This window comes from Chiloscyllium plagiosum, chromosome 22, assembly GCF_004010195.1.
Source record: "Chiloscyllium plagiosum isolate BGI_BamShark_2017 chromosome 22, ASM401019v2, whole genome shotgun sequence".
Lineage (NCBI taxonomy): Eukaryota > Metazoa > Chordata > Chondrichthyes > Orectolobiformes > Hemiscylliidae > Chiloscyllium > Chiloscyllium plagiosum.
Genome location: NC_057731.1, coordinates 50470911 through 50495884, shown reverse-complemented (window position 1 = coordinate 50495884; position 24974 = coordinate 50470911). Strand labels below are relative to the sequence as shown.

The 24974-nt window shown below is 38.8% G+C and overlaps 1 protein-coding gene across 3 annotated transcripts in view; it reads left to right on the top strand.

The window, feature by feature from the left end:
* Positions 1-17212, top strand: part of LOC122561329 (metal transporter CNNM1) — a 106426-nt gene extending 89214 nt beyond the window's left edge. For all 3 annotated transcript variants that reach the window (XM_043713036.1, XM_043713034.1, XM_043713035.1), the window contains 3 exons: positions 7364-7462; positions 8784-8900; positions 15339-17212. In XM_043713036.1, coding sequence (XP_043568971.1) covers positions 7364-7462; positions 8784-8900; positions 15339-15418 — 296 coding nt within the window. In that variant the 3' untranslated portion in view covers positions 15419-17212. The remainder of the gene's footprint in view (positions 1-7363; positions 7463-8783; positions 8901-15338) is intronic.
* The last annotated feature ends 7762 nt before the right edge of the window (positions 17213-24974 follow it).

Genomic DNA, 24974 nt, shown 5'->3' with positions numbered 1-24974 from the left:
AGAGCCCAAAACTGTTTACAGTATTCCACTATGGTCTAACTAGTCTTTGTACAGTCCTGGTAAAATCTACTTACTTTTGGCATCCATTCACACTTGTTCTCTGTCACACACACATACTCACTCTCTCTTGCATGTGTGCACATACTCAGAGGCATGGACACAGGCAAGCACACTCTGGGGGCGGAGGGGGGGAGAGTTATTTCATTTAAGGTTCTTTTCTGTCAAAAAAAAACTCGACCTCACTTAAAACATAGACAGATTTGAAGCAGGACCTCACACTGCAGTGCATTGTCTAACCTGAGATTCACCTGTTGTACATTGACCAAACATTTAATTATCTCGGGACAAGGATTTGAAAGGAATCTGGATTTTGCATTGTCATCAGCAGTCTACTTCCTAACTGATTAAAGGATTCAATAAGGGCCGTTGTTTTAAAGTTGTTAACTTGTTGCTTACAAATACTGAATCTTATACCTCTCTATCATACCATGCCTGAGGAAGGAGCTGAGCTCTGAAAGCTTGCAATTTCAAATTAACCTGCTGGACTATAACCTTGTGTCATTTGATTTTTGGCCCTGTTCATCCCTGTTCAATTCCAGTATCTCCACATCATGGAAATAAAGGCCAGCATTCCATTTGCCTTCCCTACCACCCACTGAATTTGGATGAACTCTTCTGTGATGCATGATTGAAGACTCAAATCCCTCTGATCCGTAGCTTTCTGCAGTCTCTCTCCATTTAAATAATATTTCAGCTCCTGTATCTCTCTTGCCAAAGTGCATAACCTCACATTTTTCCATATTATATTCCACCTGCCAAACTTTTGCCCACTCACTTAACCTGTCTACATCCTTCTACAGGTTCCTTGTGCCAGCCTCACTACTTGTCTTCCTACCTGCTTTTGTACATTGATTATCCTCGTCCAAGTTGTTAATATATATTGTAATCAGTTGTGGCCTCAGCACCAATCCCCGTGGTATTCCAACTTTAATAGGTTGCCAGGTTGAAAATGCCCCCTTATCCCAACTCTCTTCCTTCCATTAGTTAGCTCATCCTCTAACCATGCTAATATACTATCTCCAACACAATGGACTCTTATGAAATAGCCTCCCTTAATGTGTGTTTCCTTATCAAATGCTTTCTGAAAATCCAAATATATTACATTCACTGCTTCTCCTTTATCTATCCTACTTGTTACCATATCAAAGAATTGTAGTAAATGTGACAGGTATGATTTCCCCTTCATGTGACCATGTTGACTCAAAACTATAATGTAATTCTAAATGCTCTGTTTTCCATCCTATCTAATGGACTCTAACATTTTCCCAATTCCAAATTGCAAACTGTCTCCTTCCCTTTTTAAATAAACATGTTAATGGCAGTTTTCCAATTATTTGGGACTTTTCCAGAATCTAAGGATTCTTGGAAGATTGTTACCAGTGTATCCACTATCTCTATAACTACGACCTTTCATATCCTAGGATGCATCCCATCAGTTCTAGGGAATTTATGGGTCTTTAGCCCCATTAGTTTCTCCAGCACTTTTTTTCTAACAATAGTTACTGTATCTCTTTCCTCTCCTTTTTTTACCCCTTGAATAATTAGTAATTCTGGAACTCTATTAGTCTCTTCTCCGTGAAGACTGATGCAATGTATTTCTTCAACTCTGCCATTTCCTGGATCCCCATTATTATTTCAACAGCCTCATTCTTTTAAGAGGCCATTGCCAATGCTTTTTATTATTAGTATGCTCAGTGCAAAAATGCTTTAAATTTTGAAGGATAAATGCAATAAAGTCTATCATTCTAAAATGATATTTCATCCAAGTAATGGAATTACCTAATGCAGCATCATGTGTTTTCAAAGCTTAAAACTAGAACCTTCTGCTGATTTCCCCCCACCGATTTCCTGAATGCTTTTCTTGTTGCAACTGCTTTTTGTGTTATTTGTTGTTTGACTCGCACAGGACCTCTCCTCCATGATAATCCTATACCCCTGTGCTCCGCAAGACTATGTCCTCAGCCACTTATACACTCACGATTGTGTGGCCAAATTTGGTTCTAACTCATTTCACAAATTTGCTGATGACACCATCATAGTAGGTTGGATCTCAAATAATGTCGAGACAGGTTACAGGAAAGAGACACAGAGCTGAGTGGTGTGATGGAAAAGCAATGATCTCTCCCTTAAAGTTAGCACAATGAAGGAGTTGGTCTTCAACTTAAGGAAGCCGAGTGGAGGACATGCACCTGTCAGCATCAGTGCTGCTGAGGTGGAGGTAGTCAAGAGCTTCAAGTTACTAGGTGTAAATACTACCAATAATCTGTCCTGGACTATCCATGTCAAAACTACAGTCAAAAAAGCAATGCCTCTACTTTCTCAGAAGGCTTAGGAAATTTGGCATGGTCACAATGACCATTACCAATTTTTAAATGTGCAGCATAGGAAGCATCCTATCCAAATACATCTCAGCTTGGTATGGCAACTGCTCTGCTCAAGATCTCAAGAAATTACAGACAATTGTGAACCCAGTCCAATCCATCACGCAAACCAGCCTTCCTTCCATTGACTCCATTTATACTTCCTGCTGCCTTGGGAAAGCAGCCAACATCATCAAAGACCCCTCCCACCCCGGTTATACTCTCTTCCATCCTCTTCTATCAGGCAAAAGAAACAAAAGTTTGAAAACACATACCAACAGATTCAAGGACAGCTTCTTCCCCACTGTTATCAGACTTAAGAACGGATCTTTCATACATTAGAGTTAATCTTTCTCTACACCTTGGTAGCTGTAACAGTATATTCTGCGTTCTGCTCTATTATCAAGATGTACTTAAATAGAGTATAATTTGTCTGGAGAGTTTTCAAAATGGTACTTGTTACATTAACCAAGATACAATGAAAACAATAAATCAAATCAAATCTGATACAACCATTAAAATACGCTTGGGTACCCCGCCTTACCATTTATTTCTGACATTGTGCAATTCTCAAGGCTGATAACTATAAAATGTTAAATTCTGTTGAATACTAATAGCAGAGGTGATGGTTTAATGCTATTATCACTGGGTTATTAATCCAGAAACCCAGGTCTTGTTCTAGCACCCAGGGTTCGACTCTCACCATGGTAGATGTTGAAACTGGTATTCAATAAAGAAAACTTGCAATGTGAACCCATTGTTGATTGTCAAAAAAAAAACTCATCTAGTTCACTAATGTCCATTAGGAAAGATAACTGCCACCTTGTCTGCCTACATTTGACTCCAGATCCATAGAGGTACTGACTCATCACTGTCCTTTGGGCAATCAGGGATAGGCTACTGATGCCCACATCCATGAATGACTGACAGTTTTTAAGCATCCAATGCATTTATTTACTTTGCAGTTATTGAAATCCTGTGAAACTAACTGTGATTTGGGTATAGTCGTACCATTATCATCATTTTATCTTTCTTTCACTTACTTGCATCCTTTCCTACTACCTTTCAAAAAGGTACCAGATTGAATGCAAGGCTAGTGACATTAACCGATTCTGTTTTTAAAATGAGTTAAAATAGTGCTGCACTTATGTGCAACGTCTTTGGAATAACTTTGATGATGACACACGTATTATGATATGAAAATTCGTCATTGACTCCCAGGTCCTGCTATTGTTCTTTTTGAGCACTTGGACTGTCCGTTGGAAGCGTTGAGTACAATGTCACTAAGATGAGCATTTTCATATAACAAAGGCATAACACCATGAATGCTGGAAATCTGGAATAAATACAGAAAGTCCAGTTTGGAAGCATCTGTGGAAAGGGAAACAGTTAACCTCTTGGAGCTTCAGAAAAAGAGTCATACTGAACTCAAGCCGCTAACTCCGTTTCTGTCATCATAATGCTGCATGATCTGCTGAGTTTCTCCAGCACTTCCTGTTTTTATCACCAAACATCTGCACACTTCTGCAACTGCATTTTTCTTTATTACAATGGGGATTTATTTCAAGAAGCTCAAGTAAATACGATTGTGATGTCTTCCATTCCTTTTCAAGTACGCCATATTTTGTATTACTACAATTTCATTTTCTTCTTCATACATCTCAGGCCACTCAAACAGGACTCATGTAAGTTCTTCATATTACTCAGTCCATCTCATGAGACAAGGAAACATTGAACTCCCTGACCTTATCTTAGTGTCTACACTCAATTCCTCAAGGGTAGCTGGGTTTGCCTGTATCTTATGGATTGGCTGAAGAAATTTGAGATTCTTGTAGATATTGCGAGATCAGCTTTGAGGTAATCTTCTAATCCCCCCTCTCAATTCACCAGTGTTCCCTGAGGTTTGATATCATTGTCATACAGTTGTTATTTGACTTGTTTTTTCCCTTTACTTTTTTGCATCTCCTGTCTTACTGCAGAAAGTCTAATTTAGACTGAGAACTGTGTCTGTATGAATCCCTGTTCTGTGGATATCTAAAACATGGTTTTACACTTTTGTTTGCTTATTATAGTGAACTTAAATATTTCAATTGGAGTATAAACTGCATCTCATAATCCTGATTTAAAACATTTGATTCAAGTCAGCTCATTCTCATCTCATCTACGACCGTATGCAGTACACACACGATGACCAGGGAAGGTGGTGAGTACAGATCTTGGGAGTATTCAGTCACCTTGCGATAAAGTCTTTCACTTGAAATTACCTTAAACCGTGGCACGAATCACAAATTATTATTCATTGCATATTCTCTACTTATTTGGATGTTGTATAAAGCATCTTGTGAGATTCATAAGAAACTTGCAGAAGCAGAATTAGGCCATTCTGCCCATCGATCTGTTCTACCATAGAGTCATAGAGATGTACAGCATGGAAACAGACCCTTCAGACCAACATATCCATGCCAACCAGATATCCCAACCCAATCTAGTCCTACCTGCCAGCACCCAGCCCATGTCCCTCCAAACCCTTCCTATTCATATACCCATCCAAATGACTTTTAAATGTTGAAATTGTACCAGCCTCCACCACTTCCTCTGGCATTCAATCAGTTGATAAAAGTGCGGTGCTGGAAAAAGCACAGCAGGTCAGGCAGCATCTGAAGAGCAAGACAATCAATGTTTTGCATATTTCTTCAACATGAATGGCTATAACACGATTGAAGAACTTAGACCATTATTTGTAGAACGTGAACATTCCTCACCTGTATTAGCTATAACGTGATTCCAATCCCGTTAGTTTAAATGGTGCTGTTATTACCTGATTTTCTTGTAATGCAGGATTGCACAGGAACAGAACTATTGTGTTATATCCTCCAGAACACACTATAGTTATGGTTTTCTGGAAGTATAGTTATCACATTCAGTTTATGGGCAAGGTTTGGAGGAGGTGCTTTGGTAAATCTGTGAGCAACATTCTACTCGGTCCTAATGGGTTACATGATAGCTTCAAATAATTTACTGAATTATAATAAGTGATTAAAAAATTGGATAATTGAATTCCAATGTAAAATGGAACATGGGATTTGTTTGCTTCCTGTAAATAAATTCCATTGTATAAAGGTTGAATCGTTTTGCTATAATTCGTGACATTTGTGATACTATCCTGATCCATTTTGTAGCTCATCATTTACTTCCTCATGCACCTTCTTACATAGCTGCCAGAACTGGGATTCAATGTAACACCACCTTTTCTTCCTCTACATGAAAAAATGAGAAGAGACTACTCTAATGAGGCATCTGCTAAACATTAATATTGTGCTCCACCTAAAACTGTGTTGCAATGTGTTGATGAATCATAAAGAGTAACGCCCAAAAAATCGGGTACTTGCTATTCTATCATAGAGTCATAGAGATGTACATCACGGGAAAAGACCTTTTTGGTCCAACTCTTCCATGCTGACCAGATATCCTAAATTAATCCAATCCCATTTGCCAGCATTTAGCCTATATCCCTCTAAACCCTTCCTATCCATGTACCCATCCAAATGCCTTTTAAATGTTGTAATTGTACCAGCCTCCACCACTTCCTCTGGCAGATCATTCCATACAAGCACCACCTTCTATCTGAAAAAAAGTTGCCCCTTCTGTCCCTTTTAAATCTTCCCCCTACACCCTCTCACTGTAAACCTAGGCCCTCTCGTACCTTAAAAAACAGTAAAACTCAGTTTGGTTCACTGAAATTTGCAACAAACTTACATCAGGGTTTTTTTTTTAAATAATCGTTCAAGGGATGCGAGTGTTGCGTGGCTAGCCACCAATTATTGTCATCCTTCATTGGCTTCAGAAGATGGTGGGTAGAAACGTTATTGAACCACGTTGGGTTGTAGGAACACCCACAGTCCTATTAGGTGGGGAGCTCCAGGATTTTCACCAAGCAACAGTGAAGTTTCCGTGACAATAGAATGTGACTTAGTGGCTAACCTGCAACTGGTGGTGTTCCTGTGTATCTGCTGTCCTTTCCTTTTTAGGTGGTAGTGGGTAAACGTAGATTGGATTTATCCCTTGGTTTATAATCAGGTGACATGGTTTCAGACTAAGAGGCAGGTTATTTAAGACTGTGATGAGTAGTTTCTTCATTCAGAGGAAGATGATCCTTTGGGATTCTCCTCCCAAAAGAGCAGTGAAAGTTAAGCCATTATTTTCTCCCATGAATATGCTCAATGACACAGAGGAGTTTGGGGGAAAATGGTGTAGAGGCAGATGAGCAGCCAACAAGCTGAACGGCGGCTTTGTACTCTTCTTTCCAATGTTCATATATAACTGAGGTAACTTGACTGTATAGGATAAGGTGCCAGCTAGATATTTCAATATTTCTCTTTTCACTGTTCTCCTATTTGTATCTCCTCCCCAAAAGTACATGGGAAAGCCTGACAGCCAGAGGTGGTGATAATGGCACAAACAAACTCCAGTGGGAGAACTTGAATGTTTATGCCAATAAAATAGACATAGACAGTGGGTCTAAAACAAGCCAGATCGGGTCCATGTCGTCTAGTTTGTAAGTTGCTTCCATAACTTTACGACATTGTCCCATTACCCTTTTTGATAGCAAAATCTTTTCCTAGGTCACCACCAGTTTGTTGTATTGGGAGTTCTTAATGGAAAAAAACATTAACTGAAATGTAATCTTACAGCATACAATGCACCCATTTTTCACTGGTATTTGCGCAGTTAACTCTTTGTGTTCAGGGTGAATGGTAAGTTGTTTTTATGTCTTAATTGCTTTTAAATTCAGTAGTCTTGCAATGGAGTCCAATTTTGTTAGAATATGTTTTTTGTGCTTGATGCTGTAAAAATTGTGAATTTTCTTTTGTGTATTCTTGCCTGTTCAAAGCAAATACTGAAGTGAAGTATTTTTCAGTTGTTCAACTTTGTCTCACTTGTAGGCAGCAGGTCAGATGGACTGAGAAGCCCAAGTGATGTGTTTTTCTTGGGAATAGATGCAGTAAATGACTCCGATATGACTGGATTCAAGACTAAACAGCGTAAGTATTTTGTTTTAAAAACAATAAATATCTGTTCAAGAAATACAAACAAAATATAAACCTTCAAACCAATTTGAGGGACAAAATGCTAAGCTCAGCAATATGCTCCCAAGGGCACAGGCGAAATAAGGGATTGGATTTTGCAGGACAGTGATTAGCTGAATATGCCTATTGGGTCTCTTAAAGCTCTATGGATCCTCAGTCTCTTCAACACTGTGTTTCCTAGTAATTCTAGGATTGTGATTTGTCAGTCATCAGGTTCGATTTTATTATTTTCTCGTCAAGGACTCAATCTCAACAATTGCAAAGTATTGAAAAGGCGGACAGTAAGAGGGCATGGGGAGAGCCAAGGAATGGGCGCATCACGTTGTCTGTTTCCAACCCACCTTCGGAAGATTGGCAGCATAGCTAGTTACATGACAATAATCATTACTCAGATGGATGCCCAATCTACCTAAGCCAAATGTAGGAGTCATAATCCCAGAAGAAAAGAGGTTTTCATCTCAATGAGAAACTAAATTGCTAAATTTGGGATATATAACTGTCATGTGCCATTTATTCAGAAATCTCTCAACACCAAGTTATAATCCAACAGGTTTATTTAAAATCATCAAGCTTTCAGAGCGCTGCTCCTTCGCTAGGTGAAGTGCTCCGAAAGGTTGTGATTTTAAATAAATCTGTTGCACTATAACCTGGTGTTGAGAGACTTCTGACTTTGTCCATCCCAGTCCAACAGTGACATCTCCCGCTCGTGTACACCATTTATCAAAGTGCTTGGGGTTTAATCTCTAATTTGTGCTGCTCTCATTTAGACATTGGTAGAACAATGACAGCATGATAATGGACTCCAGGGAATTAGAATTAGGCTGTAGGGGTGTGGAATTATTCAAGGAATCTCCAATGCTAGTCAACTTCCGAGGCTCTCAGTGGTGGAACAGCCAGCATCCTATAGAGTGTGCTGGCACAAACAGAAACCGAGTGGAGAAAGTAGTGTGGAGGTGGGAGTTCCGAATTTAAGAAGATTGCTGGAGTTATCCTGTGACATCCTTTTGAATCCATCAACCATAAGTTCAGGAACACCATTGCCAGCAGAGTCTTGAACAATTCTTTGTCTGCCTTCTGTGCAAGGGTGCAGTTTACGTTAGAAACAAATTAAAGAATGGTGAAATGAAAGGAAGATTCTGCGGAACTTCCCTTAAAAAAGAGCTGTCAAGAAAGCAAAAGCATTTTTCTTTAATGAGTTAAAGATTTTAAATAATGCCTCAGAAATCTTTACCCCTTTAACCTGTGTTTCTTTAAGATAATTTCTATCTATTTTCAGATGATGAAAACACCAGCGTCAATGTTGAACCTGAGGTTAACAATCCAGAACGGAAGAAAAGCCCTTCACTTAGCAGTTCAGAAGAGACACTTGGCAAAAAGCTCCTGAGGAAACTAAGTTAGTGCAACTGTTAATGTTATATATTTTCTAAAAATCCTACTATTGTGAAATGCAATACAAATATCATTACTGTAGTGCATAATTCTGTGCTGGGCTGGGGCCAGAGGAAATGAATATTTTTAAAAATGGGAACAGAACATCAAACTGCATCATATTCCTTAACTTGGCCCGACTGTTTCCCAATGCATTATCAATTGCTTTTTTAAGCCCATTTATGCCAACAATTTTAATAGCACAGCAGCTCTGAAACTGGTTCAACTTATCTATCTGCAACCCTGTGCTTTCAGATTTAAATGTTTTGTATAAATTTCCTCTAGCTGTCAATCAAGGTCTTTTCCCCAGTCGTCCCCAAGTAGCCTTATTTCCAGGGGTCAGGTTTGGCTGCTTTTCAGGCCATTGCTTATCAAGACCTGGCTTGGCTTTATGTTCTCTGGACTAATCACAGGCTTAGTTCCCCAAAATAAATCATCGCATGACTACTCTAAATCCCAGGCCTAGACATCTCCATATCCTCTGAAGTTTGTATGGCCTGGCCAAATAGATTTATCCAGACTTGAGTTAAAAGTGTTCTTATTATGAAAACTTATCAAGTACGCTAAGCAGAGAACAACATTTGGGTTAGTCTCTATAATCCCTTTGGTCTAAGGTCAGGCTCAAAGAATTTGAAGTTTTGAATCTACACCCGTGGATTAAACGCTATCGTTTATTTGAGATGATAGTTACAGGTTTGTGACTTATTCAGTTTTCTTGAAAATATTCAAACTCTCACTGAGTCTATTTTCAGGAATTCATAAATTAAGAAAAAGAACTCATTTTACAGTTTCTAAAATAAATTTATTTGCAAAATATACAATTTGTGATAGTGTTGTCAGTGGGTAACTTATTTCTAAAATTTGGCTTACTTTTCCCAATCATTTCACTTAAATTAATTGCAGCCCTGTTGCTACTGGCTATTGGCTGCTTTTTGTATCACATGTATTGTATTTACCTGAGGACGCATTAGTTGGCTCCCCTCTTTTTTGGTCTCCTTGGTTGGCTACAACAAAGATTTTACATTCTTTTTAGCATGCAGCTATAGCTCTCCAACAAGAATTTAGTTAGTTGGTTTACCAGAAACAAAAAAGAGCTGATTACAAGGTTTGCTTGTGTAAAAGGAGCAGGTACTTGCTAACCCTCAAAAAAAAATTAAAGATATGCTGTCAAGCACACGGACAAACTCGGGTGGAAAGTTAAAAATGAGATGGTGTCAAGTACCAAAAGGAAGATAAAAAACATGCAATCTAAAATCTTTTAAGACGCTCTTGAGGTGCTGAGTTGGTTAGGGATGTCATGGAACAATGGCAGCCATGGATATTGCAGATGTCCTTTGAGTTCTGTGTTCAAATGTTTTCTAATTCATTTTGTCTCAGGATTTATTTTTCTTAAGAGAGCAGAGAGAGACAATCCAATAACAAATCTATCACATCTGCTCTGAGAATGTTGTTACCCTCTGAGAACATCATTACTTGAAATGCAGTACATTTCTGTCTTTGTGTGTCTGGATTTGTTGTCTCTTAACTGGATAATTGTAAGAGATTTTGTTTTTAATCTCCGACATGCAAACCTCTCACCTAGATGTAAACAGAAGAAACTGATTTCTTCGCATCTGGCTGGTTTCTCTTATGATAGAAATATTAATTTCAGTTTAGACTGGTTTTTGTTTATTGATTTTTCTTTAACTTTGGCTCAACCAGTGGTCAGGTAATTACATTTATAAGTCAATGTCTCTTCCTTTTGAAAACATTTCAGTCTGTGGAAGTCTCAGGTAATAAAATCAGACAATGGAAGTTAAAAATTGATAGCTTATATTTTATCATTCTTGTGACACTTGAGACAAATTAAATTTCCAAGGTGCAGTCACCTACTGTTAAGCTGATGTTAACTATTTGTGTTCATTGTCAATCAGCTTGACACCTCTCAAACTGCTGTAGATTACCACAGGTGTCTCCTATGCTTATCTTCAACCAAAATATGAAGATGATTCAGTAAATTCTTTTGCACAAGTTTGATTTGAATGCTTGTGGTGTTCTCAGACAGCTTCCAGATGATGGAAGCTTTTTTATTTAACTTTTTGTAAGCTGCTTCCTGCCCGCTATTTATTTTCTTTTCCAGCTCCTCCTCCTTTCTTCTCCTAAATTGTTGTTTGTGCACCATCCAGCAAATAGACACAATGACAAGGTGGAGAGGCTGATGTACTATAAACTCAGCATTTTCCACTGATGGCGTGAGTCAGATCACTATTGTAAACGCCAGATATGTACTGGTGAGCTGCCTAGACTGTCCTATTAGTGGGGGATTTTATTAAAGCTGAGGTAAAATAACAACCAATTACAATTTTACTGCAGGTCAACCTTAAGACCAGAACAAATGTGAGTGAAATTTATCAGCAGTGGTATAATGGTAACTAGATTTGATACTGTGTGACTGTTGCCTCCAGTAGTATTACGCCATGTGTGGCCAATCATACCCTTATTAGGTAGGCTGAAAAGGGGTTAATCTAATTTGATAGATTACTGATGTTGGGAGTCAAGAGACCACCCATGTCTTTCATTTGCCCTGGGGCACGAAATCTTGTTTGAAAACTAGAACAGAGCAAAAGGAAGATCCAGGGAGAGTATTTTTCTGTTCAAAGTACTCCTATAATTTTTTTTAAAAAGTTCCCACCGTGACTTTGTCATTTCAAAGCTGCTTGACTTTGGTTCACTCCCATGACATTGTTGCGTCCTACATGTGCACAGTAGGGGGCCACAATTAGAGACCACTCTATGGACCAATCCAGGGCTCCCTGGCCCTGGGAAAACTGAGTAACAGCAGAGATTGCAATGATCAGCTCCCAGGGGAGTCTGAAGTTTTGAACCTATTAAAATGAATGAATGAAGCTGCTCTGGGCTTAGTAGCTGTTCTCATTTAGTGCTGACAGTGGAACAGCTGAAGGAGAAGAAAGATTTAAAATTGGAGGGTTCCCATTGGAGCAAGGAATTTGCATTTTAAAAGAATTGTAGTAAATATTTTTATAAGTACTTTTCCCCCATACTTTCATTGGCCTTACTTTCCTGATTTGTACAGGCTGCAAAGCAGGTAACCCTCAAACTTTGTATAGATGTAGATTATTCCCCGTCTGCTTTGTTTTTGCACCTTTTTCGTCTTCCCCAACAGAATGATGAACTCACGTATAGGATAAATATGCATTTAATTTGCTCTTAAAATTTATTTCCCTCTGGTTAATGCTCAAGTTATATTTCTTGATGAGTGCATTGCGCTGTAGATAGTTTTCCTAGCACTCGGCTATTTGTGATCACACTAGGCTTCTGTAGCAAGCCCCTTAGCAGCCTTCAAGGCATTTCATAAACGACTTGTTACCAGTGTGAGCTGGAGAAGAGCACCACAAAAATATACAAAACAAATCAGTGAAAAGAAAGCGCAATTATTCAACACAGTTTTCTTTCATAGGATAGAAATCTTCAAACCAACTTGTTCAGTGATGTTACTGCACACCTATGGAGCAGGTGAGACTTGAGCAGAGTCCACCTGGCTCTGAGGAATGGACACTACCACTGTGCTGCGAAAGCTTCACGAACAAGGATGGAATTTGATCCCTCATGTCAGATTTTTTACCAAGTACCTTGTGAGCCAATGAATTATGTCTTGAAGTGTGTGGATAAATGGCAGTCAATTTGCAAATACTAAAGTGACACAAAAAGGAGTGAAAATAAAGATCAGCTCATCTGTTTTTAGTGGCATTAGTTGAGTGATGAGTGCTGGCCAGGACACTCCAAGGAAAGTGTTATGGGTTCTTCTAGATCCTCTTGGCCATGCCAGAATTTAACTTAATAATTTGTCCAAAGGTCACTGTGCCTAACAATGCAGCACTTAATACCTCACTGAAGAGATTTTCCTTAAAAAAAATATGCAGCTGCCTGAAACTACAAGCAGACTGATATAAAGCAGGATCCAGATTATCTACACGTATCCTCTAAATTCAAGACATTTGCAGGAAATGAACTCCCATTTTCAACACCATAAGTTAATATTTGTCACACTGTGAAGTTATCACCCTCTGCACCACTTCTTCAAATGACATAACTAGTAGTGTCTGCCTTTATAATGGCAGCAATTGTTTGGCAAGTTTGATAAATATGTACAGAGCAGAAAGATATTCCCTGTCCCACAAAAGAGTAAAAATGCTAAACTAAGTCCCCTGATGTTTGTCCCCTGTAAGTAAAGGTACAGAGCCATCTCAAATTGAAAAGGAGACCTGGAAGTCTTTACTTTTGATCTCTCACTCTGATTATTTATTTGTCTCAAACTCCACTCATGATATCAAATGTGCTTCTATGCTTTAAATCAGTCAGTTAAATTAGTTTGTTATGAAATTTGTATTCATGAAGTTTTCCTTTGCCTGTGAAAACGTCAAGCTCACAATTTGGGACACACGTAATTTGAGCCATGAAAAGTGGTTAGTGTAGAAATGCTTAAAAGGAACAGGTGGTGTTCCCATAGCTTTCCACTGCCAGGGTTTATCCTGCCTCATGTCAGGGTTGTTCTAGATGAAATAATGGAGATTGATTGCCAGGATTAGTCAACAACTCCATTATCACAATTTGCACCTACCAGGTCAGTAGAAGAGATGCTAGATGAACCTTGGTCTTTATTTCTCTAGCAACTCCTATATTCCTACACAGCCAAATACTTCTGGAATACAGTGGCTGCTGTTATGTAGCCAGAGAGGGCAGCTGTTCTGTGACTGCAATGCACCATATGTAATCATTATTTGGACAGCCAGTTAATGTTTAATGGTGATATGAACTGACAAATTATGCTTGATTAGGAATCTGGAAGAATTCCTTGCTTTTTTTGAGGTATGTAAGGGGTGTTTTGTCTCCATGTGAATCTCTGGGAATAGGCAGGCAGGAACTGACACACAAACATCTCCAAAAAGGGAGCATTGCATCAGTACTAGAGTAGCATTTCAAAGTATCGTAAGATGGTTGCAGTACAGGTTGAGGCCACTTGCCCATTGTGACTTTGCTAACTCTGCGAGAATTACTTGCCTAGTTCTACTTCCACCCATCTTTTCCCCATAGCCCTAGAATCTCCTTTAGATAATTACTTTGTTTTGAAGGCCTCTATTGAATCTGCCCCCACCACATTCTCTTTCAGTTCAACGAGATCAATTTGTGCTTGCTACATATCAATTTGTGCTTGCTACATATCATTTTCCCCATGCCCTTATCCATCATTTCCTTTGCCAGCCACCTTGACATGGTGTCCTCTGCTTCTTACCCCATTATCAAAGGAAATCTTCCTCACTCCCTGCTCTTACCAGTCCTGTCATGATTTTGAACACCTAAATAAAATCTCCTCTTAACCTTCTCCAAGGAGAACAGAGCCATCTTCTCCCAACTATTTACATAACTAAAGTTCCTCATCGTGGAAGTATTCTCATGAATCCTTTCTGAATGCTTTGATCCCCTGGTTTCAATTCTAGTTTAGGAGCTGATACCCTCAGTCCTTCAATTCACAGAGAGATGTAAGCTGTAGTAAATGAGCACTCTTGGTCTCTATTTCATTGTGAGTGTCACTGGCAAGGTCAGCATTTGTTTACCCATTCCCAGTTGGCTTTGAGATGTGATGCTGAATGGTCTTGAGCTCTGGCAGGCTGTGTGGTTTATGAATTTGGAATGCTTGTCCCCTGCACTGAATGGCCACAATGACCCTACACAGCTGTGCTGCGCCAAGTGCCCGTGTCTGAAAGCAGGGAGCCCAATCGGGTTCCAAACTAGTTTTACTCCACTCGGCCATACTGCCACTCCAGGCTGTTAGCTGCATAGAATTCCTGTTCATAAAATGATGAGTCAGTGAACACTTCAAAAATTGAGAGAAGGGACCATTCCCACTCAGCAGTTACTAATGTAGTCATTTAGGGACTGTGAAAATAAGTGTAACACCTTGCAGCATCAAATGAAGATGGTTGGAATTTCTTATATTAGCCAGGTACAACTCTCTCACATGTTGCACTTGTGGACTGCGGTGTTGGTATTATTCATAAATACAGTCATACCATTTTCAGCAAACAGCCAAATGTATGGCAGTGTGTCTGGGATCATATGTAGACCAGACCAAAGAGAAATATCAGGTTTCTTTCCTTGAATTAATTCTGAACCAAGCGGATTCAACATAATTTCATGGACATCATTACAGATTCCAGCTTTTTATTCCAATTGTATTGAATTAATTGCAATTAAATTCCCAACTCATGGTGGCATTTTAACTTCTAATCTCTGGATTATTAGTCCAGACCTCTGAATTACTAGTCACTATACTGCCTTGCTTCAGGATTTGCATGAACGCACATTTTCCAAAATTTACATTTTTTGTTCTTGTGAATCTGTGCAGGTGGCAAAAAGAGGAAGCCTTCCAGAGACAGTGAGAAAAGCCCTGAAGAGAACGTAAATGCACCTCAGCTAAAGATCTGACATCTCCAGCAAGGTTAAAACCACGCTGATGGGCTGCAAGACAAATCACTCACTGGTTACAAATCATTCCTGACACTCGAGCCCAGCCAATAGAAGCTGCAATCTTAGGAGATTGGCAGGGTTTGTAATCATGAAACAAAACTACAACAGTGACAGCATGGCCCAAGCCACAGTTTTTCTTGTTTGGTACTTTGAATTAAGAATTTAACTTTTGCATGTTTTTCCATCTATTCGTTTTACTTAAGAGGAACAAACTACACTGAATTTGAATTAGGTGATTTCAGCATTTTATGCAATTTACCCAAAGGATCATACAACAAAATGTGTTTTTATTTTAATGAAGGTCTCTCTTTGTGTCAGCCTAACCTGATCTCCCCTCATTTTATCCTGGGTGTGCTGCAATATTATAAACACCCCATTCTGTAACACATTCTGGCGTATGTTTCAGGAGTATAACACCTCTCAGGTTTCACATAGCATTGATGCTCCATTTGAGCAATGCTTTTTAGAATTCATGAGTCAACAATGAGCGTCTTCCATGCAGCTTTGTCTTCTAAGGCACCTCTCCGGGTCAAAAAGGGGGACAGGTTTCTTCGGGTTCTACTGGATTAGCAAACATTCCTAGTGAAATGATCGTTGTATTCTGAAATTTCAGTAGAAATTGTGTATATAGGAAACCTAAGTGTTACGATTACAATGTCACTATCAAAGCAACAGGAAATCTTGCCCCTCCATGTGTCACCCTATTTAATATTCAGAAAGCATGTTCCAGCCCAAATCACTGCAGATTGAGTGCTGTTCTTATGGATTCTATTACCTCTGAAGTTCTTCAGGTAAATATTTTTATTGTGTTTAGTTCAGATGTATATTGTCGAGTGATTAATATTTAAGATGTCTCTGCTGCTTCAGAAGCATTGATCTAGGCTCTCACCATAGCTTTGCAATAGTTACTTACTTTCCCCAGAACTATCCTCTAGGCAATAGCCAAGGCAAAGTATCCATTAGTTGCAAATGAATATCATTGCTGTATATGAGTGACTGTCGACATTCTTATACAGGACGTTCTTATTCTTTTCTGTATCACTGCACTGTTATCTATTTCAAACCTCTCTCTCTGAAGCACAGTCTCAGAAATGCCTGGCCTGCGATTTTGTTCTTAGTGCCCTCTCAACCTCTACACATTTTGTGGCATAAATTCCCTGCCTCATGCCATTACTATACATTACTGCAGACACTGAGTTTCCACATCTTTTATGTTTATTTGTCCACAGTTGCACCCACTTCAGGCAATGCCATCTCAGCGCCAAGTTGTACTGTTGGTACAGGCATCCAACCACCAGTTTAGCAACGAATAATAATCCAAGAATTAGTAGCTTTCATGGAACTATTACCCTGCAACAATTGCTGCCTTCAGGGGAAGAAGGAGAAATTGTATGGAAGAATGGACTTTTGCATTGAAGTAAAATTGAAAACGTTTGTTACTTTAAATAATTTTTGACCTGATATATTATGCATAGATAGGATTGTGATTTTTCAACACTGCTGATATTTATGCTGCACCTAACACCCAATTAACCAGCCTTTACTCTATTCTTTCTCCTCCCCTCTCTCCCTACCAAGCATTGAATTAGTGATTAACTAACATATTCAAAGGCATTGTTCCTGAGCCTGTAGGTTTTAAAGAGTTTTGCCCACAGAGTTTCTGGATGTGTGATCAATAATGACACAGCAAACGTTCTGGATGTAGGTTTGCTGGCTGAGCTGGAAGGTTCATTTTCAGATGTTTCATCACCATACTAGATAACATCATCAGTGAGCCTCCGGATGAAACACTTGTGGTATGGCCCGCTTTCTGTTTGTTTCCTTGGGTTGGTGATGTCATTTCCTGTGGTGACATCATTTCCTGTTCTTTTTCTCAGGGAGTGGTTCCTCTGTGCTGCAGTGTGGTGGCTTATTGAAATAATGTTCTAATGCAGCTTCGTTTGTGGATGTTGGGATGATTGCTTCTGTAGTTCAGTATGTATTGTTTTCCTGTAGACGCTGGTTTGAAATTCCCCATTGACTTTTCGCTCTACTGCGACATCTAGGAATGGCAGTTTATTGTTGTTTTCCTCATCTTTAGTGAATTTTATGCCAGTAAAGGTGTTATCGATGGTCTTGAAGGTTTCCTCTAATTTGTTTTGTTTAGTGATGACAAAGGTGTCATCCACGTAGCAGACCCAGAGTTTGGGTTGGATGGTTGGCAGAGCTGTTTGCTCAAGTCTCTGCATTACTGCCTCTGCTAAGAATCCTGATATTGGTGTTCCTTTGGTTTGTCTCTAGTGGGTGGTAAGGCATAGGTCCATTAGCTTGACGACATTGTCCTTGCTGATGAAGTTGGTGGTGTTTGGTGCATGTTTCTTTGATTCTTCTAATAATGTAGTCAGTGTTTCCTTGGACAGGTTGATTTTGATGGATGTGAACAGGGCTGTTACGTCAAAGGAGACCATTATTTCATCATCTTCTATCTTGTCGTCTTTGGTCTTCAGGAATTCTTGGGTGGAGTGGATGGAGTGGCCCGAGTCTTCTATAAGTGTTTTAGTCTTTGGTGTCGCTCCTTGGCCAACCTGTAGGTTGGTGTATCAGGTAGCCAGACTATGGGTTTGAGGGGGACTCCTGGTTCGTGAATTTCGGATAATCTGTAGAAGCGTGGTGTGTGGGATCCATCTGGTTTCATTTTTTGGAAGTCAGTCTTTTTTATTTCTCCAGATTTCTTCGTTTTTTTTGAGTAGAGCTGTGATTCAGTTCTCTAGTTGTGGGGTCAGGTCTATCACTACTTGTTGGTATCTGCAAGTAGTGTGTTCACTTTCTCAATGTAATCTCTTTGACTTAAAATGACTGTCAAGCATCCTTTGTCTGCAGGTAGCATAACAATGTTTTTATTTTTTTTAGTCTTTCAAGTGCTTTCCTTTCTTGTGTATTGAGTGTGTTTCCTTCCTTTTTCCTGCTTAAACCATTTCCAAAATACCTTGCAAGAACTGTAACAAAAACTACATTGGACAAACCGGCAGAAAACTAGCCACCAGGATACATGAACATCAACTAGCCACAAAATGACATGACCCTCTCTCACTACTACACTTACATACGGATGAGGAAGGACACCACTTCGACTGGGACAACACATCCATCCTAGGACAAGCTAAACAGAGACACAAACAAGAATTCCTAGAAGCATGGCATTCCCACTGGAACTCTTATCAACAAACCCATTGACTTGGATCCCATTTACCACCCCCGGAGAAAAAGAACCAGAAATGATGTCACCACAGGAAATGACATCACCAACCTACTGAAGCCCAAATACATAAGTAGAAAGCAAGCCATGCCACCAGTGTTTCATCTAGAGGCTCACTGATGATGTTATTAGTAAGGTGACGAAACACCTGAAAATGAACCTTCCAGCTCAGCGAGCAAATCTACATCCAGAACCTCAAACTGAGCTGCAAATCTCAAAACTTGCTAACACAGCAATGGTTGTAGATTCATCACTGAACAAATGTACAAACTGCATATCCCTTTAACCTACGAGATTTAAAGATTGGGAAATAAACTGATGGGACTGAAAATCCGTGAATTAGAGGCACATTATGTAGAGAACAGAGGAAAGAGAGATGGAGAGGTGAAAAGGATTTGACTGTGAGTTACCAACAAACATTGTAATGTCGTATCCAGGCAAGATTCCCCAGTTTGTTCCACTTCCAGGTGGGATGCTTCACATCACTAAATCCCATGGTAAGGAGGGATGAATTGGATCCTCTTGATTATTCACCTGCCCCATTGGTGGGTGGCAAGGTTAATTTATAAAGGATCCCTTCCCTTTTGGATATCTTTCTCCAAGACCGAAGGCTTTTCTGAATTAACAAAGTGTAAGAGTAAATTTATTCATTACTAAATGTAGGAAGAAATAGCACACTCCACATAGACACAGAGTAGAAATAAGAAGATAGTCCAAAAAATAAAAAAAAGTATAAAAAGATCGGTCTCTGAAAAGTACACACACACAGACATTGTAGCTGGTCGCCTTGACATTGGCTGTATAAAAAAAACTTCCTTCTACTACCGATTGCAAGACGTTGGGAGTTTACTGGGTAATTAATTAATGTGCAAATGCAGCTACGTTTCACAAATGTTGAGCACGGGATGCCTGCCTTGGTTAGTTGATTTATGCCAATGTGATGGTGGCTACAAAGAGTTGGTCTTAGTTCCCTGGGCTGGGAAAAGAGTTTAGCTGGTTGAGGGGGGAGAAATTTAGCCAGTGATCATGAGTGGAAAATAGATATTGGGTCATGACTGAATTCCCAGCCTGTATTTACTCCAAGATTTACAGATAGACTTGGATGAGATAACAGAAGACCACTAACCAATGTAACGATTTAAAGGTGAACAAAGTGTATTGACTCATGCAGAAATGCAAAGCAGATCAAACCATTCCCTAGAAAGGAATGGTAAATTGATGTTTCTGGGGTAATAGTTTACGGGAATTCGAATGGCTGAGTCCCTCTAGTCAAACTCTGAGATTTCTGACAATAGGCTACGCCTAAAACATGTGACTTATCTTTCAGCTACTGATGACTTTCTTTGCCCTTCTAACATTTTCTCATTTTTCTAAATTCGGATTTTTGCTAATTATCTGACCACATGTACTCTGTACTTCCAACAAAGAATCAGTAATCTAACCTAATCTAATCTAATCAATTTCACGAGATGGGTTGCTTCACAGTAGCAAACCTTTAAGAAGCTTTCAATGCAATTCAGGAAGATATTATTTGAAGTCAAGGCTCTTCATGGTGATTTACCCCAATGCGAAGGGAATAAAATGCTGCTAATTCACAATAAGGATTCACTGAGGTGAATGTTTAGTTGAACTTGAGGTGATGTCAAGACTGAATTCAAAATAAAAATATTTATAGTTTGTTTATTCTGTTCTTGAATATTTAACTAATTTTCCACTTAGCTGAATGTCACCGTGTCATACCGGATCAGCATCTGGTAAGGCAATGAAAAGAAATGGAAAAATCAAAGACATGAGTCATAGTTATACAGCACAGAAACAGGCAGTAACTGAAACAATTTAGGAGAGGCGGTAGGCAGGCTAGTTTTGCTCTCAGCTGGACAATGATTTAAATAGGCTTACGGGCAGGAAACTAAAAATAACATTTGACACTGCCTGTATGTTCTTACCAACCTTCTCAACTAATACGTAACTGTGCATGAAGAGTACAGGTTAGGGTTAGTCTTTTACAGCTGCATTCTGGCCCGATAGGGAGATTGTGGCTCAAGATCTGACGTTTGCTGAAATAATTCATTGCAAATTTTATTTGTGAGAGCCTCCAGATTGTAAGGAAGAGAACTGAGTAGAAAGAAGGAATTGCTTCTATCTTTACAAAATCAGTCGTTTGAAGAAAGAATGAAATTCTTTTAATGAAAAACAGAGGAGCGTATGACTTTGAGATGTGCGTTTTCTAAGAATGCAACTTGATTGTTGTTGAGGAGAGAACCTTTTTTTTTTGCCAAAGGAAATATAACTCCCAGGCCACTGGTATATGGATTACAGAAATGCCCCACTTAAAAATTACAGTGCCTGCAACTTCAGGTTACAACAAGCGATGTGATGGCATCCTGTTGTAAGTTAATACCATAACCTTCAAAGTGAAGCAATGGAAGTTTCCCCTTTTGTATCATAAACCCAAAGAAGGGAATTAAATTTACCTAGAGAATTGGAAATCATTCATAAAATAATATCCTACATCTCATGTTGAAAGATTCTAAACTTTAAAATGGCCCTTCTCAGAATGCATATCAGAAAAGTTTGGGAAAGTGGGTAGGAAGAAGCAAAGCCTTTTAAAGAAATATTTAGAAGTTATTCATCTTTTATTCAACTTTGATTCTTGTGTACTGAGTGTAAGCTTATCCATGAAAATCTCCTCTGGTAACCAGACAGCTGTTTTTACAAACTTTGGCTTATGTCACAATTGGGTACTTTTTACAACTGACAACCAAGTGGTGGGATCATCTTCTAGGGACTTATGAATAAATCAATGCACCCAATTCATGCAGATTGCAAATTGACCGTACCTCTCTCCGCAGTCCACACTCCAATTCCTGATGTGTTCCTACCACACCAATTGTATGTGAAATTGAAGTAAAATTTATATTCCCATATATATATTAATTGGGTTAGTGAACCTCCGCTCACAGTTTTAATGTAGATTTTGTGCTATCTTTGAGACCTGTGTTTAATATCAGGATTCACAGCTATGATTGGTAAAACGGTGCAAACGGAGTGGATAGTACAACTTCTGGGAACTATCCAATCACCCATTTATTTAACAGCTTAACGTAAAGATGCTGTACAGAATGACTAATGAAAATGATGCCAGGAAGGGGATATTAGAGCAGTTGACTGAACATTTAGATCAAATCTACTGCCTTTGAGAAGATTTTTATAGAAGGAAGTGAAAAGAGTCCCGAGTTTTCCATCCTACTAAAGCCAGAGGGAAAATTTAAGATGAAGAGAAATATATTCATGTACAGTTTTGCCAACTGCAATCCTCGATTAGAAGCCCAGTCGTGTATTTGTTTCCTTCACTGACCATGACTAAGGCGTGAACAATTACACTAAGCATGATGAAGGTTAGCTGTGGTTACAGTTTTGTGGGCAAGTTATTTGTTATATGTACGCACAATAATCATTTTAGAAATAGTTTGTGCTTGTTTTAAACTGCTTTGGTCCCTGAAAGCGAAGTGTATGAAAGGTTACTTTTGACTTTATTAATATTTACCATTTTGAGGAGGAGAGGATCAGTGATCTGAATTGAACTTGGGAAATGTTGCAGATATTCATTATATTTTGGATTTTGTTGTTGAATCAGTTCTTGCTCATCCTCAGGTTTTGCTGATGGGTAATCTTGAGTCTTGATCAGGTTTCCTTTTAAGACTGCTAACCTGGGAAAGTGATGTAAATGGAACATCATGCGGTCATTTAGAGACTAATTGCCAAGTAAAGATTTCTTCAGTTTGGCAATTGCTTGTAAATGTTAAGTGTTTCCTTCTAAGAAATGTCAGCCTATCAAGGTCAGAAAAACCAGCAAGTGTTAAGACTTGTACATTTTTGTGCTTTTAGCACAGTGATGTGCAACAGGTGTGCAATGTGGAAGATTGTTTTAAATAACAAGTAAATCATCCATGGTTTTTGCATTATGTGCAATAGTTTTAATATATTGTGAGTAGTATTTAAAGCTTGGTTTAATGCTTTCTAAATAATCAATGTGCTTGGATTTAAAATTCTGCTTGTCATATGGAAAAGAACACCATATGATTTTCATTGGCTAGTATATGGGTGTGAGACATAATCTCAATGCCCAGGGCATTATCAAGAGAACATTAGACCCATAGGGACCATAATGCCTATTGACCAGATTAATTATGTAATTAGGAGGAGATACTGTGGGCATTTCCACAAAACCACAAAGGCTAATGGGCACACTTTCCAATCCATCCTATTTTCCTTGGTTGGAAAGCTGCTGATTAGGGCTTAACAATTTAGAATTATTACCAAAAGTGAAGCGAGATAGTAAAATAAATTGCAATACACCAAGTTTGGAATACTTTAGGGAGTTGTTGAGGAAGAGATCATTGTGGATCTCTTTTAAGGATAAAGTGCAATTAATATTTGAAGTTAAGGAAGATGCAGGGCTTTTGGGGGAGCACAGGACAATATGATTAGTTTGGATGTTTAAACCAAGAATTGCCAGAGACATTGGGGTTGAATAGGCTCCCTGTGCAATAAAACTCTGGTTCTGTACTCCGATGGGGTCAGAATCTACCAATTCCATTGCAACATAAAAACAAATTTTATAAGGTATTTATTAAGAAAATGAATAGCAGGTAAAGAAAATCTGCACCAAATCCAAAGGAATTCATGTAGAAGATGAGAGAAATGAAGGGCAAGGGACTTGGGAACAATACAACTGCTTTGTTTCAAGATTGAACCCAATCTAATCAAATAGCATGTGTTTCCAATGCTACTCTTACAACATACAGCACAAAGTTACAAGGCATGCATTATTTTTTATAGAGATCTTATATGATGGCTCATATTGAGATATAGGAGAGCATACAGCAATACTATTTAAAATGTGCTTTCAAATGCATTAATCAAATGAGCACTTTGATCATTTGTGCGAGAAAAATTATTGCATGCATTGTGCTCTTAGATTCACTGGATAATTGACAAATACGCTACCTCCAAAAAGTTAAAATTCGTATTTATTTTTATGTATTTTTTTAAAACAACTACTGTTCCACCCTGATATTGTTGAAACCTAACTGTTGTAAATGTAAATGTTGACTTGGTAAACTAATTAAATTCCAAGTATCTGGCTGTCATTCTCTGTTCATTACTGAGTCATTGAAAAGTCAATGGTATCACAATAGCGTAGATTCTGTTGTCTCTTTAAATTCAGTGATAAGAATTTTTTAAAATGTCTTAACAGTCGCCATACTATCAAATTATTTGGTCATTCACTACCTTACTGCCGAGATTTTATTGATCCAGAAAGGTTTGCCCAGATAAGTCGATCAATTCAAAATTCAAAAGTTCTATTTTTTAAACAGCCTCAAATTTTGGCTGCTGTACCAGAATGTATAGATAACTTGGCCAAGACTTTCTCACCTCTACAATTTCTTGGTTTCAGCTTTGACAACTGTTGAAATGTCAGGAAGCTGGCAGAGCAAGGTAACTGAAGCCATCCGTTACTAGTTATATTTGTTGGCAAAGATCCTGATTCTGCTCTGCCCCTTAACCAAAAACAAAATGATGCTGGAGTGATCTAATTTTTGGAGTGGATGTGCCAGGTATTTACCATTTACCAAGATTTCAGTGAATTGAATGAACAGTCTGCAAGTTGGTTCTACTGGTTGAGGGCAAACGAATGTTTCATAAAATAGTAGTTCTTTGACTTACCCCTGAATCATTGGAGGATGTGGTCTTGTTTAGCATCTCAGAGAACATAGAACATTACAGCACAGTACAGGCCCTTAGGCCCTCAATGATATGACAGGTCGGCGCAACAATCTGAAGCCCATCTAACCTACACTATTCCATGTACATCCATATGCTTGTCCAGTGACGACTTAAATGTACTTAAAGTTGGCGAATCTATTACAGTTGCAGGCAAAGCATTCCATACCCTTAGTACTCTCTGGGTAAAGAAACTACCTCTGACATCTGTCCTATATCTATCACCCCTCAATTTAAAGCTATACCCCCTCGTGCTCGCCATCACCATTCTTGGAAAAAGGGTCTCCCTGTCCACCCTACCTAACCCTCTGATTATCTTATATGTCTCTATTAAGTCACCTCTCAACCTTCTTCTCTCTAACGAAAACAGCCTCAAGTCCCTCAGCCTTTCCTTGTAAGACCTTCTCTCCATACTAGGCAACATCTTAGTAAATCTCCTCTGCACCCTTTCCAAAACTTCCACATCCTTCTTATAATGCAGTGACCAGAACT